General features: G+C 40.4%; 2 protein-coding genes across 2 annotated transcripts; one reads left to right on the forward strand and one right to left on the reverse strand.

Moving 5' to 3' along the window:
• Positions 1–407: 407 nt before the first annotated feature.
• LOC139135139 (putative protein-lysine deacylase ABHD14B) lies at positions 408–4,040 on the reverse strand. Its single transcript, XM_070702392.1, has 3 exons — positions 3,343–4,040; positions 2,027–2,253; positions 408–986 (listed from the first exon to the last, which is right to left on the reverse strand). The coding sequence occupies exons 1-3, from the start codon at positions 3,890–3,892 to the stop codon at positions 801–803; spliced, it is 963 nt and encodes a 320-aa protein (XP_070558493.1). The 5' UTR covers positions 3,893–4,040; the 3' UTR covers positions 408–800.
• Positions 4,041–6,727: 2,687 nt separating this feature from the next.
• Positions 6,728–14,548, forward strand: LOC139135140 (short transient receptor potential channel 4-like). The gene is made up of 9 exons (XM_070702393.1): positions 6,728–6,970; positions 8,272–8,422; positions 8,943–9,112; positions 9,860–10,045; positions 10,618–11,354; positions 11,901–12,132; positions 12,729–12,899; positions 13,321–13,377; positions 13,552–14,548. The coding sequence occupies exons 1-9, from the start codon at positions 6,743–6,745 to the stop codon at positions 13,753–13,755; spliced, it is 2,136 nt and encodes a 711-aa protein (XP_070558494.1). The 5' UTR covers positions 6,728–6,742; the 3' UTR covers positions 13,756–14,548.
• Positions 14,549–14,747: the final 199 nt, after the last annotated feature.

The following is a 14,747-nucleotide window of genomic DNA, read 5'->3' on the forward strand; positions in this document are numbered from 1 at the left end:
AGATAGATAGATAGATAGATAGATAGATAGACAGATAGGGTTTTGAATGATAGGAAGAGAGATAGGGGCTTGTGGTCGTGACTGCGTCTTAGCATTTTCACACACATGTATTTCAATGATCATTCTATGTATGTTTCTCTTGACAGTCATGACAAGATTAGTAGAAGACAATGCGTAATTGCCACGTGAGAAGACTTAAGACTGTGAAAATGCAAGCAAACAATAACAAGAAATTAAAAGCGGAAGGGTATTGTGATTTAACTTTAGCGCTTTTTTAAAATTACAACGTCTTGATGCCGGTACCGGTGAGTGAAGTAGACATCCATCACTGGCAACAGAGCAGGAAGTCAGTCCGGGAGAAATGACGAAAACAGAGAGATAGTGAGAAGAAACACACAGAGTCTGCATTGTTTGTACCTAAACTTTAAATAACTTTTTACTTTGTTTTATTCGTTTTCTTACTAATCCGATTCAAATCATCCGCATGTCAACCGCAAATATGTGCAAATTAAATCAGTGAATGTGAAGTTATAGTCAAGGTGTACAAATTATAGCGAACCGGTGCGGAGAGATTCATGTAGTGCGTAATAGTGCGTAAGAATGAGATGCAATTATTAATCCAGAAATACTGCAACGGTTAATGTCAAGTCAACTATTTCCCTTATCACGAAATAAAAGCGATTCAGAACACCTAACAAAACAATCTGCACAGTAATGAACGTCCATACACATGCATGCTGTGATATAAAACACTGCAAGGAGAGGTGCGCCCCCAAGAGGTGAAAAATAGAGCCCTGTAACTACCCATCTATCTTTCTTAGGAAACTGTACAATAGTTCATGCCAGCGTTGTGGTTGGTCCAAGTAAGCAGGGTGGTTGGCACGTTCCAGTTGTTCTATGAACCTATTTGGTAAGTGTTGTAAGTTTTCCAGCGACTCTAAGCCTAGCCCCTTGTCAAGTTCCCCGTAGACCACCAGTGTGGGCACCTGTAATGTGAAATACGATTCCTCATTTAGTTTTGTGAACTGCTGACAGTTGTTCTTATACATAGAATTACAGCATCTCAGGTGCCAACGTGGAAATTTATCGCAGTTAGGTCATTGAAAGTTAAACTACTGCATGCCAGAATCAGAAAGCACTGTTTGATGCACTCACAATTGCACGACCAGTTGGGATTGAAAGGAAATTAATTTTTCAGTCGAATGGTTGTTGGTTTCTTGGGCGCTAAATATAATTTAGACGCGCATTCAATTTATGATTTACACTTCTTCTGAGAATAAACGATAGAGGAAGCACACTATGGTAGATATATCTCCCGGTAGGCACAAGAACATGGTGAAACTTTTAAAATTAAAGTAAAATTAAAGTAAAAATTAAAGTAAAACCACAGCTACTCTGTGATTTTCTTAATCTACCGCATGGGTTTGGTTGAAATGCAAATTGGGTCGAGAAGGCCTCGAGGCCTATCGTCATAGTTCATAGTTCGAAATGCCATGTAAGCAAATGGAACGACTGCGACCCACTTTAACAGCCGAGGACATTCGTTTTATACGTGTCTATCATCACTGGGATTGTTGCATTTCTACGCTGGGTCGATGAATGTTTTCACTATTGAGGAACAATACGATTCGTGTCGTCATCATATTGTGAATTTGTACATTTGCTTGGTCTCTAAAACATGTTTTAGTCCGTGTCCTGAAAGTATGGTAGCATGCAAATTGTTAGTTTTTCCAACGCGACACATTGTTTACAAAATGCAATGTTTTTTGCAAATGAATTTTAGTCCATACTTAAATTAAGTTGTCAACAATTTCATTGGTCATTACCAAAGGCGCTGTGACAAGTTAAACATTTTCAGACATTTGCCGTTTCGATAAAATTATGTGAATAGAACAAGAAAGTGTATTCTACCGAACACAACAAAAATACCCCTAAGAACCACCTAACTGCATCAAAAGTTACATCCGATTGCGCTTTGGATCCCGGTTCTTGAAAATCAAATTATTCTTAAAAGGTTCTGGCATACCTGACAATTGCTGTATTCTTCTTTGGTGAACTTTCCCGTGCTGGTAGGGGCGATAGCGACGAACCCTCTGACCACTTCCGGATGCTTGATGACCACGGGCAGGGCGTATTCTCCGCTCATGGACGGGCTGATCAGCACGGGGTGATCGAGACCCAAAGCTTTTATGACACTCACGATAAACATGGATGGTTCGCCTGAATAGGTGACAGTCCGAGACATGCCGTAGCCTGGAAATAATATTATGAAAAGTAAATGAGAACACTATTAGGTCATAATGATGTATGTGGCATGTGCCGGCGTGGTCCTTTTTTTTGGGGGGGGGGGGTGTTCAAACAAAATGATAATCAAATATTTGAATAAGTAGAAACGGTAGACATTTGGTTTACCATATAAATAAAAGTACAAATGAAAAGATTTAGATTTCAAAAAAACACTGCAATTTGATTAGATTATAAAGAATATACTTATTTCGATGATGACGGATAATGGCTGATTGAGGAGAGTTAATTTCGCCCTTAGTTGTCCTTAACCATGCAGTGAGGCCTATGTTTGTTTGGGTCATCTCGCAACGCTAACATCAGGAGTGCAATACACACGTAGGTAGACTTGTCCCCTTAATTTCGACTAGAAGACAATATTTTCACCTGTTCAAAATACGATCTGACCTATATAAATCTTGATTTTAAAACACTATCGTAAACTGACGGAAAGTAGCTATCTTTGAACAATGTTTGTGTTAATTTGTATCATTAGAGAGGTCACTTTATCGGTCACTTAGTTCTGAAAAAGTATTGGATAAACCTAATATTCAGCCTGCTTACACACAGAATAAACAATGACATAATTATTGCCGCTGGTATTTAACAGAAATATATGCTAATAGTGAACAGCTGTCATTGTAAACGGCGAGCGGTGGAGTTACGAGTGTTTCTAATCATGTTAATTATGATCCACATTATGCGAGTTAGTGATCGATTTTAAAATTTTACATTCTCTTTCAACCAAAAAATCAAAACAACAACAGCAACGTTAACAACAACAACAACAACAACAACGACGACGACGACGACTTTACACCTTTATGAAAGAAGGACGTCATCAAACAGTTGTTTTTTTATGATCCTTTAATGTAACAAATCATAAGTATTATAGTTAATTTGCCACTGAATTTGCAATCTGTGCCCTTGTAAATCGTATAATTAAACCTAAAATAATCGGTTAGCATAAGTGTAGGCTAAAATAGTGATATTTAGAATAAGGCAATTGCAAACAACAACGTGAAATGTATAAAAATTATGAAAAAATGTAAAATTTACCGGGCAGATCGATAGCATACACTCTGTATCGGAGTTTGGCAAGCTGCTGTAGTGTTCCCACAGCAAGCCACGTTTTCGCTGAGAATGCGGCCCCGTGGAGGAGAAGAATATCCCCCTTAGTCTGGCCATCGGCTCCCTCCTCGATGGCTTCCCTGTAGAACAGAGATCCCGTAGCGCCTTCTATCTTGATCTCGCTGTCTATCTCGACTTCGTGAGACCGGTGAACGATGCTAGAGATATCCTTGTTGTGTTGCAGTTCACGGGGCACTTCCTCAACTATCAAATCGCTAAGAGTCCCGCTAGCCGATAGCACCTCCATCTCACCTTCCTCATTCTCATCCGTATCCCCATCCTCGGCGCCAGCCATCGGCTGTGTCGCCGACGTGTCCGCGAACGACTTGCTCGACGGCGTGTATTTGTAGTGGTAGTAGGCGAAGTACACTGTCACGGAAGCGAAGACGAGCACCAAGATGATCGCATACTTCGGGCTCACTGCTGTCGACGTTGACGTTGACATTGCTATCCACGTCCGCTGTAACTGGCCCATCATTGTCGCTAACGGGGGAAAATGTATGCAGCGGATCTAAAATTTATTCAGCTCAACTGATTTGAGACGACACAAGCTGTTTCACTTACGTGGACAATTATCCCCCTTCAGCGTGTGCATAACCGATCACAAAGGGACTCATGTAAAAAATGCCAGGGATCTCTGTAGTCCGAAGTAAATAATGGCAGCGGTAAAATGTTGCCGAAAATTGAAGGCGATGTTCAGGATGGCGTGGACCCTGATTTGGATGTGCAGCGTGTTTGCTTGTTTTTTTGCGCGATTACAAAGTAAAGCCATTACCTTCTATGAGTCTAGAAGGGCAAATTCAAATTTCGTTTTTTAACAATTTAATAGATTGAACATTCCACTCAACAATGAATTACTTTAAGCTCTAGTCGACAGACTCAACCAATTTGTTTGTTTGTTTGTTTTTTTTTGCATTATTGCAATTATCCTTCGACAGGAACACACACGCACCATGCGCTGTAATGTATCCACGAACAAATTACACAAATGTTATTGGAATGCAGTCTTTTTAATGATATCGCCTCAATAAAATGTGAATTCATTTTTATTCAGTTGCTAGGCTAAGTTGGGGACGTGTGCGCCGTAAACAACATGATCAGCGTATTATTACGATGGAATCACAGTACTTGTAATTATTCACCAGTTGGTGGAGCTGCAGCGGATTTTTTGTTGTCGTCGGATTCTACACCGGCTGTTGCACAGTTGAAAGGTCAGAGTTTAATTGCTATAGTTTGAAAGGTCTGTATATAGTAACAGGTATTAGCAAAACAAATGTGTGTATGGTTGTAGGCATGTACTATTTTAGCTGTTGATAACTGGCATAATGGCAACAAGTGTGTCAGATACATTTAGGGTTTTCTGTCACTATAGGGGATGAATCAAACACAACTATACCTGTGATTACTATTTCATATTCCTTGGCGTGATACATCATTGTTCAATGTGTGAATTTACATACCTTGCAAACCTTGGGTTTTCCATTGAAATTCAAATCTGTTTAAACAATTCGCATATTGTTTAATCTCATCTGGAATAGGCTTCATTCAACAAAGATCATATTTTTTGAAAAAAAATATGCACAAGATTTAAGAGAAAAAATGCAATTTACTGCTTGGACCTTATTGTTGGTATTGAGTGTTCGATACAAAAAAGAAATATGTTATTTTACTGATATTACGTAATTTTATGCCAGATTTTAAATAGTCTACCATTTAATACTCCTAAAACGTCGATGTGTTAGACAAAGTGTTCATAGGCTACTTTGTCGCTATCGACAGAAGAATTTGACCAAAGCCTACAGAGTTTAGACTTTGTTATTTTCGCCAAGATTGAAACATAGACACGTCAAAAAGTTACAAAGGGGAAGATTATGATGACAACCGTGATGATTTTGATGGCGACTCGAATGATCATGGTGATAGTGGTGGTGGTGATGATAATGGTGATGATAATGATAATGATGATGATGTTGTTGTTGTTGTTGTGGTTTTTATGACATTCGTAGCGGTGGTTGTGATGTTGGATAATAGCGGTATCAACAGTGTTAATTATACTGCAATGATGAATATTCTGATAGAGTGACGATTGCGGTGTTTGAAAGCTTGATCGACAAAAGTGATACGTTGTAAGTTTCATAATAATTTGAAATGATGAACACAATCTTCGCAGATTCCAAATCCTTCGCCTTTGTCAGTACTTGGAGTTGGAAAAGCGGCACTGTGTGACAGATCTCTTGTTAAGAATGGTAAACATAAAATTTTACAGAAAATACATTAAAACAGGACCCCCCCCCCCTCGAATATGGTGATCAGTGAAAGGAATCTGTCACTTGAATCTTCAGACCTTAAATATCGGCCCAAGTAAAGGTGCATGTCGTAGAGGGCGCCATGTTGCGACTACTGGCAAAGGGAAAGTCTGTATTTACTGTATTACTTCATTTGTAAAATATACAGTTTGGAATATTCGAAATTCGGTTACTCTTGATGGGAGTAAAGTTTCCCTTCAATCCTATGTCATGCAATTGAAATGTCATCTCTCCTCATGGATGAATACATTGTATTTCACTTATAAGATGATGAACAAAACTGAGGATTTTATCACAAAGTTTTCAAGCCTTGTAAGACTGGAAGGAGAAGAATGCATCCTGAATGCATTCATATGATGATCTTTGTAATCAAACAGCTAATTATTTGTTTTTTCACACAAGACGCATTGTAATTTTAACGCATTCACAGTTATGTAGATTTGTTTTATTTGTGACCATGTTGAAATAAATTTATCTTTTTTTTAAAAAAAAGGAAAGTCTCACTCCAACTTCTGTTACCATTAAAATCACATCACGTAAAACATAGTCCTGCTGCCAGTAGCGTTCCTGACGGGGTTCCTGATAACGTTAAAGATACGACAAAGGTATATTAAACTCCTTTTCCAGTCAGATAAGTGGACAGAGCATACGCTGCACCATGGTTTAAACGGGATTCATCGTGCGCCAGCTAACGGGTTCAGGTGTTGGTTTTCGGTCGAGAGAACGAAATGGGCCAAAAAGTACTTTCAAGGCTCTTATGACCATATAAAAAGTCAATGTCAGGACATAGAAAATTAACGTTCTAAGCCATTCAATGAGGCTGAAGACATCGATCAAAATGAGTATGCCTACAATATGTCTGCATTCTACAAGTGGCAGTTCACCTTTAATACAGTGGATTCCACTCTAAAGAATATGGACACTGTTGGTATTGACATAACTGACAATGCCATAGAAAAAAGGACAAACGTTTTTTCTCTGAGCAGAGTCACGGGAAGACATGTATTGTGTGGGGTTATATAATGGAACCAGCCCACATATGTACAAACACGCCAGATTCACTGTTGTACGCACGCAGGGTGATGGATGGCGACGCGATCGTGGCATCGACCGCCCTCTTTCCCCTTACCTCCAGGCAGTGGAACTACCTCGCTGCGGAGAAGCAAGGGCAAAGGCTGAGAGCGGAGGAGGTTAGCTTCCTGTGGGCCGTGGAAAATGGAGATGTTGAACAGGTGAAAAATCTACTGGAGGTAGGTCGACCACCGCCCTTTTTACAAGAGGTGATCAACGGCCTTGGTCAAGACTGAGCCGCCCGGAATTTCAAGGGCACTTGTCTCGCTAACGTCACTGGTTATATATAAACATCTAAATTATAAGTTTAGATCTTGGCTCACATCCTTCTCGCAGGGGTTTGCGCTAAATCAATATCTTTATTTAGAACATATACCCCAAAGAAGGGCTATGATCAGAACCGCTCTACGTTTTTGATGATTATGTGCCCCCACCCCCATAGCTTCCAAAGTCATGGTACTGCGTAATATGATTGAACACGTGAATGACCGTCACTGTCACTTTTTTAATAATTAAGTTCAGAGATGGTTTAAATGTATGCAATTCTGTTTTAAGGTTTAGGCCAAAATAGTGACAGTTTTCAGTGCGTGGTAAGCTTTGGGTTTCATGGACTCCCGTTGATTGTCAAACACAATAGTTGTTCTCATTCATTGTATGCGGCCTTGTGATCTGTTAGTCAAATTTGACAACTCATTTGCAAGTCTGTTATTGTGAATACAACGTTACGTTTGAATATAGCAATAGTGTCAGCTCCAAAAAGTCCCTTCGGTATGACTGTATAGTCTGATCAAACTGCTTTGGCGTGTGTATCAAGAAACTTAAGTACTCACGTGAAGGTCCATCAGAGGAGAGAGAGAGAGAGAGAGAGAGAGAGAGAGAGAGAGAGAGAGAGAGAGAGAGAGAGAGAGAGAGAGAGAGGAGAGAGAGAGAGAGAGAGAGAGAGAGAGAGAGAGAGGGGGATAGTGAGATAGGGGATAATGAGACAAGAGAGACAGAGACAGAAAGTCAGAGATAGAGCGACAGAGGCTGACAAAGATGGGGTGCGTAAGGCTTCGAAACGTATCATGCACCTACATTGTTGATAGTTATCACTCACTGTTAAAATATATGTTCGCTATAACCATGGAAGTAGCTCCCTCCATGCTATAACCATTGTGGAGGACAGGCGAATCAGTGTAGGTGTAAAACGTTCGAGCCACTCTCCGTTCTCTTTATTTAACAAGTGGCATCGATCAGATCGCCATTTGACGATTCAAATATTTTTGACAAACAAACAAATCATTTGCTCCAAGAAAGTGGACAGGTAGTAATGGACACGATGGTGTGCCAGAATTCTTTCACTGTCGCTAAACAAATACATATAAATGCACATAATGTTTGTGATTGAAAACTGTACACTTTGTGTTGATTTTGCTCTGAGACAATAAACCTAACGTCCTATAGTAACCGAATATTTTGCTTTCACCGCCGAAATAACCAGAGTGGTCGAGTAAACGTCAACTGTACCAGGCGGCGCCAGAGATTACCGGTGTGCGCCCTGCAGGTGGCGGCGGAGAAAAATGACTTTCCGATGGTCAAGTTGTTACTGGAACGTGGTGCGACTCCTCTAAGGCGACCGGCCTTTCCCAATGGTGAGAAGATAGCTCAGTTCTCTTGGAATAAATCCGTCAGCAGCTCATGCTGGTTGTGAAAACGTGCAAGAAATAATATTTCAGCCTTTCAGAATTTTCATTTTCAGATGTGCATTTCGATAAAATTTGCTGCAAGATGCATAGTTATAGCATACTGTTTTAGCAATCGAGTTAAAAAGAATATCTCAGCATGTCTTTTATCCTAAATTTTCTCAATTTTGATGTGCAAATTGAACCCATGTTATGCCTGCAGATCATCAATTCGTGACAATGATCACAACGAATGCTCATTAACGAAAATTGGGAATTTTCCATATACATAATTTTGTTTCGAAAGTTAGTCCAAAGCTGTTTGTGTCCTGACAACTTATGAGTCTGTCTGTCTGTCTGTCTGTCTTCTGTCCTCTCTCTCTCTCTCTCTCTCTCTCTCTCTCTCTCTCTCTCTCTCTCTCTCTCTCTTCTCTCCTCTCTCTCTCTCTCTCTCTCTCTCTCTCTCTCTCTCTCTCTCTCTCTCTCTCAGGAACGCATGAGGATCTCCTGGACGACGAGATGCGGCTACAGACGTATCACGCCCTCTGCAGTCCAGCGTATCTCAGTTTTGCGTACAAGGACCCGGTGGCCGCTGCCATGCTACTGTCGGGTAACTTGCGCTCATTGACGCGTTCGAGAGAAATCGCAGACACGTCCAAGGTGAGAAATTGAACGGTATTCATTCAACGAATTATTGGTATCATAACCAGTCCATTGCCGTTGCATTGAAAGGACTGTAGTTACAGCTGCATGCCTGTAACTTTGATCTATGCTGTCTTGATGTTTTGTTCGGTTTTCAAATTGTAAAAGAGACTATACTTTGTTCAATTTGTTGGATACGTAAACTTTTTATGTATATCAGCTGCACCAAAAAACTGTACTGTGGGATGATTCCTTATTTTTTGCCACTTTCAAAAATTTACGTCTTCATATGTTTTGGAAAGAAGACTAAAGAATATAAAAATGACTAGCTGAAGGTTGAAGAAGTAACCGCAAATATGCAGTTGAAATTGAATATCACTTTCAAGGCATACAAAAGAGTTCAATGAGGACAGTAAATTTACTTCAATCTTTCACAACAAATAGGAAGGGATCAGTTGATAGAATTTTATTTGCTCAAAATGATTTCGATGACTAATAGTTGGACAAAATCTAACTTCTCTGCTTTCAACGTGCAGCTGTTGCAGAGACCAGACGAACGTTTCAAGTTGTATTTTGAGGATTCATATTGTCACGTGTAAGCACGAATGCCGTCATTTTGTTACACCTACGCCAACAAAGATATTTCATTTTCATTTTAATTCTCAAAATCATCCACAAATGGGTTTTCATGCAAAGATAAGCTGACGATAATATCACAACTGCCGGTAGCTTTTATCAATCTGCTTCCTTTATTTCACTCACCAGTCGAAGTATAAGAAGATGCGAGGGAGAGTGAAACTGTTCGCCCTCGATGTTCTGAAGTGTTGCCAAACATCGGAAGAGGTTTCCACACTCATGAACGGAGAGGTCAACCAAACGGAAGAATGTCTTGGAAATGGAAAACCAAACCTGACAACTCTGAGACGAGCCGTGAATGCCAGTGCAAAAGAGGTACGCGAAGAAACACTATACAAGATTGACACTATATTTCATTCACGGCAATTTTCATTACACCAGCCTGGCATGTAAGACTGTAACAGATTCGATTAACACTATACAAAAACTCGAGTTGTTTTGGAGGTCTTTATTCCATGTTTTATCTTTCAAGTTTCCAAACACGCTTTGTGGACACGTCATCGTGAGTTCTGTACCACGTAATTTGTAGGGATTGTGAATTCTGTGGATGTTTTTAGACACGACCGGGCCATACTATGGCCATTTAGGTTCGCATGCTTATTAAAACGAAAATGTACTCCTCATGGTGCCAAGGGATTGTATCTCAAAGAATGTGATATGATTACGTCACGATTTAAAGTTGACGTCACCGTTACCCATATATTTTTCACTTCCAACCGACACGCAGACGACGATTTACGTGAATTACTCGCCCAAATTAATTGATTCATTTCCATACAATTCATTATTAGTAATCACTACTTATTATTCGACATAACCATGCACAAAATTGCATATTTTGATGTTTCACAAGGTGATCACGTGATCTCTTCCCATTTTTCTTGCAGTTTGTGGCTCATTACAAGTGTCAAAAAGTTGTCAAGAGAGAGTGGTTGCGTGGTCAACCCGATTGGCACACAAGAAACGGCTTTGGTTGGACCATCCTCTACGCCATTTACTGTTTCTTTATGTACGCCTGTCTCATGCCTTTCTTCGCACTCATCTATGTCGTCGCACCTTGCTCACCGATCAAATATCTGCTGGACACACCCAAGGCCAAGTTCATTGCCAGGGTCTTCGCCTACTTGGAATTTCTGGTCTTGATCATGACTTCGAAATTTGTCTTGCCGTATAACCCTACCCTATCGCTGGCTCAGCTTAATGAAATTCTCACGGCCGCGGTGCTGATCTTCGCTGTTGGGTTTTTGTGGGCTGAAGTGGGCTGGATGTACGTCGGCGGGCTAAAGGCGTATTTCAGCAACTTCTTAAATTACGTCAATATCGCGGTGCTTCTGGTGATTTTTGTCGATTTTGGGGTGGCGCTGCTGGGAGAGTTGGTCGACACCGATATCGTGGCGGTTATCGCCTTGGATTTGCTTAGTGCGGTGGCCTTGGTGTTGATTTGCCTGAGATTTCTGGAGAACTGCTTGATAAGTGCGTACCTGGGACCGCTCCTGTTGCTCTTCGTGTCCATGAGGAAGGATGTCACCCGATTCTTCTGCCTGTTTGCCGTCACAGTTTTCTCGTTCGCCTTGGGATTTAACTACCTCTACTACGGGCTTGATGGTATCACCGACTACGCCGAGTAAGTTTGCTTGAGCTTGTATAGTCATTATCCTGTATATTATGCAACGAGAGACTCCGGCGGTAGAATTTCCGAGGGGGTGGTATTTAGGTGGATGGGGGACTGAGACGTGCAACTTTTTTATGTATCAGTCAGAGACGGTGGTTTATCTTGACTAGTTTGTAAATTGAAAGTCAGACTACTATAAACAACAGTTGTCTAAGATTGACAGAACATCCTCAATATTCCCGATATGATTGTACTGTAAATCTTCCCAAACACGATAAATTTTAATTTACAGAAATAGGTGTTTTGAAAAGTTTATGAGGATTTTGAGGGGACAACAAACAACAAACATTTCACATCAAAACCTGAACGGTGAACAGATGGAGTATCATGGTTTCCATGGCGCAATTGTTCGGCATATGGTGTGAATTTGCGCACGATAACTGTAGTACACAGGTAATTCCTAAACGCAATAAATTGAATTTCGTCACGCACATGTTTCATCGTTCACGGCAACTTAATGCAGTGATATCAAAATTGTCTATATTTTCTCCGCGGCAGGATTGGTGGCGCCCTGTCCATTCTCTTCACGACCATCTTCGGCACAGAAGGTGACCAGGGGCTGAATGTGGCTGTTACCTACAACGACACGTCGTCGGAGAAAATCGTCGTGGTGACTGATCTATTTAGAGTGATGGGATACACGATGTATGTCGCCTTTGGAGTGACAGTCATCATAATATTGGTCAACCTCTGCATCGCTTTGATGTCAGACACGTACGCTAGGATGAAGGTACGTATAGTTGAGAATGACACTTCCGAGAAAACTGTCATGACAGATGGAATGACAGATCGCCCGTACCGTGGTCCCTCCACATAGATGGGACCGTGCTTATACTGTGGGTAGCATTTGGGCCGATTAGAATTTCTGATTGAAAATGAAGACACGTCGAACTACTGTTAAACCGTACAACGAATACTGATAAAGAAACCTCTCTCGTAAAATATGAACCATGCACTCTAATGAATCCTCGTAAATTCTCATACGGAAGTAAAATTACTGTATTGAAATGTTGTATCAGTTATGTGTGTTGGGAATTTCGTCATATTTTTTATGATTTTCCTTCGGATTTGAAAGAATTGAACGAAATGGCATAACGGTCGAAAGTTTTACAAGACTGGAGATATACTACGTTAACGTTATTAATATACAAAATCTGCGTGCAGAATCATGGCCGTGAGCTGGCCTTCCCGGCGTTGCATTTTTACCACATGGTATTTCAGTGTCTGGAAATATCCTTTGTTCACTGTGTTATACCCGTTGTAATTTTGGCCTAAAGTCAACACAATTTTACACAAACATCTCTAACATTTCTCCTTGCCACACAGGAACACATCGACGTTGAGTGGAAATTCGTGCGGACTCAGATATGGTTGCGTTTTGTCGACGCCCCGGTGCTGCCTCCCCCGTTCAACGTCATTCCCTCGGTGTCTTGTATTGTTTTCCCTTTCTCCTGGTTGTGTCGGAGTACATCAACGGGGCATCAATCCGATGAGGTGGTTAGTTAACTTGTATACTGTAAAATGGAACTGTAATTGAGCCGATGTGAAGCGCCCCCGTGCGGCATTACTCGCAGTATTTCCTAGAAACATATCCAGAAGCAATCTAAAAATTTCTATCCTGATTCTATTTTTAAAGTGTCACAGATTTCTTTTTATCACAGTGTTCTCACATGCTCATTATGTCGTCGAGATACAATTTACAGATATATAGATATATATTTTACATATATTTTACCTTTAATGAGGGCGTTTATCAAAGTCTCGAATGAAGCCTTAATGTAACTTAAATCATGTCATTTTGTTAAATAATAATCACTTTCTATCAGTCTAGATTAGTACATCATATCAACATCAGATTTGTGTCATTTTCTAAAGCAAGCGCAATGAATGTATAATCGCTTCATCTTTGGTTTTACAGGGTCAAGGAACACGTCGTCGGAGCAAGTTCAAGTCTATACGTCTATCCTACTCTGAGGTAAGCCAGTGGAGTTCCGTTGTCTAAGATATGTTCGACCTTAATGACAGCGTAAAATAGGAAGTCACTCCTGTTTAAAGGAGTGACTTTAAAGAACAGATTCTTTCTCAACTCCTAAACCAATCTGCTCACCGCGAGTTGATATTTTATTTTATTCGTGTCTCACTTTTCCAGCTGTTGCCTGTTCTCTTGAATCGGTATGCAATGAAAAAGAAGATTGTCAAAGGGGAGGAGTATCTGGTTCTGGGGAATTCAAACTCGCCGAGCGAGGGCGCACCAATACAAACAGACACTGTGAACTCCGAGGCGGACACCAGCAATGTTGGGAACGGAGTCCGTAACTATGCGATGGAAATCATTGAACCAAAGTATTTCTAGAACTTCGAAGAGGCTCCATACCTGGCAGATTTCCAAGATTAAGTAGACTGGCAGAGGGAAACGTAACTTAATCCTGAGTTAAGCCTGAGGAGGGAGGTGCCCGTTGGGCCAAAATGATGGCGAGCAAGGTGGAATATTATTTGGCCGCAATGTCAGACAACTAAAAGCTAGTCAAAAGTGGATTGAAAGGGTGCCGTGGACACTAACATTAAAAGACAATTTTTGTACGAATGATAATAGTCTATAGGGTGATTAATACCATATAAACTAAGGTCAAGGCTGCAACAAAAGTTTACTAAGATGAAGTGGACATCTCTCTCGGTGGACATAGTACATTTAAATTATTGTAAACTTCTCTCAGTGGATAGGATATCATCTTGTGTTACTAGTGTATGCGAGTTCTGAGTCTGCCTCTTTCGTGGCTTTCAAGCTCGGTTTTATGTAATTTTTTAATGTGTTATTTTTCCCTAAAGTATGCGTCGTTATTTTATAATTTTGGTTTGGGTCACCGTGTCATCATCCCGACAGGACACAGGACATGATCTCAAAGCGTACGTTTATTCTGTCAACCGTTGTATCGCTTAATTACTTGACTGCTCGCATTTAAAATACCATTGAACCCTACACGGAACTGTCTTTTACAAATGTCCAACTTTACAGTTTTCGATCCAAAACATGGGGTTTTATATCTTATTTATATTTATCAAAAATATCTATGGTCATATTTAAGCAATGAATATACGGGTAGCGCATGGAAAGGATTGGGCTGAGAATAAAATTGCATTTATAATTACATGGTGGTGTCGTGGAACTAGCTCTTATTTGTTTGTCTGTCTGACCGACTGTCCTTCTGTCCCTTCTGTTTGTATGTCTCTCTACCTGCCTCTGATGGTGTTTAGTTGCAGGAAATGGGTACGTGCGTCTGTCTGTCTGTATGCATGTATATATATATATGCAGGTATTTGTGAATGTTTATTTGTGTATGTATGTAT

This window comes from Ptychodera flava, chromosome 6 (assembly GCF_041260155.1).
Source record: "Ptychodera flava strain L36383 chromosome 6, AS_Pfla_20210202, whole genome shotgun sequence".
Classification (NCBI taxonomy): Eukaryota; Metazoa; Hemichordata; class Enteropneusta; family Ptychoderidae; genus Ptychodera; species Ptychodera flava.

Bases quoted from the DNA above. Each gene is read 5' to 3' on its own strand.
- LOC139135140 (XM_070702393.1), top strand. From the start codon at position 6,743: ATGGAACCAGCCCACATATGTACAAACACGCCAGATTCACTGTTGTAC. The intron at 6,971-8,271 runs GTAGGTCGACCA...CGAAATAACCAG, and splicing joins AGGTGAAAAATCTACTGGAG to AGTGGTCGAGTAAACGTCAA. The intron at 11,355-11,900 runs GTAAGTTTGCTT...TCTCCGCGGCAG, and splicing joins GGTATCACCGACTACGCCGA to GATTGGTGGCGCCCTGTCCA.
- LOC139135139 (XM_070702392.1), bottom strand. From the start codon at position 3,892: ATGATGGGCCAGTTACAGCGGACGTGGATAGCAATGTCAACGTCAACG. The intron at 2,254-3,342 runs GTAAATTTTACA...TATTATTTCCAG, and splicing joins GTATGCTATCGATCTGCCCG to GCTACGGCATGTCTCGGACT. The intron at 987-2,026 runs GTATGCCAGAAC...TTCACATTACAG, and splicing joins AAGAATACAGCAATTGTCAG to GTGCCCACACTGGTGGTCTA.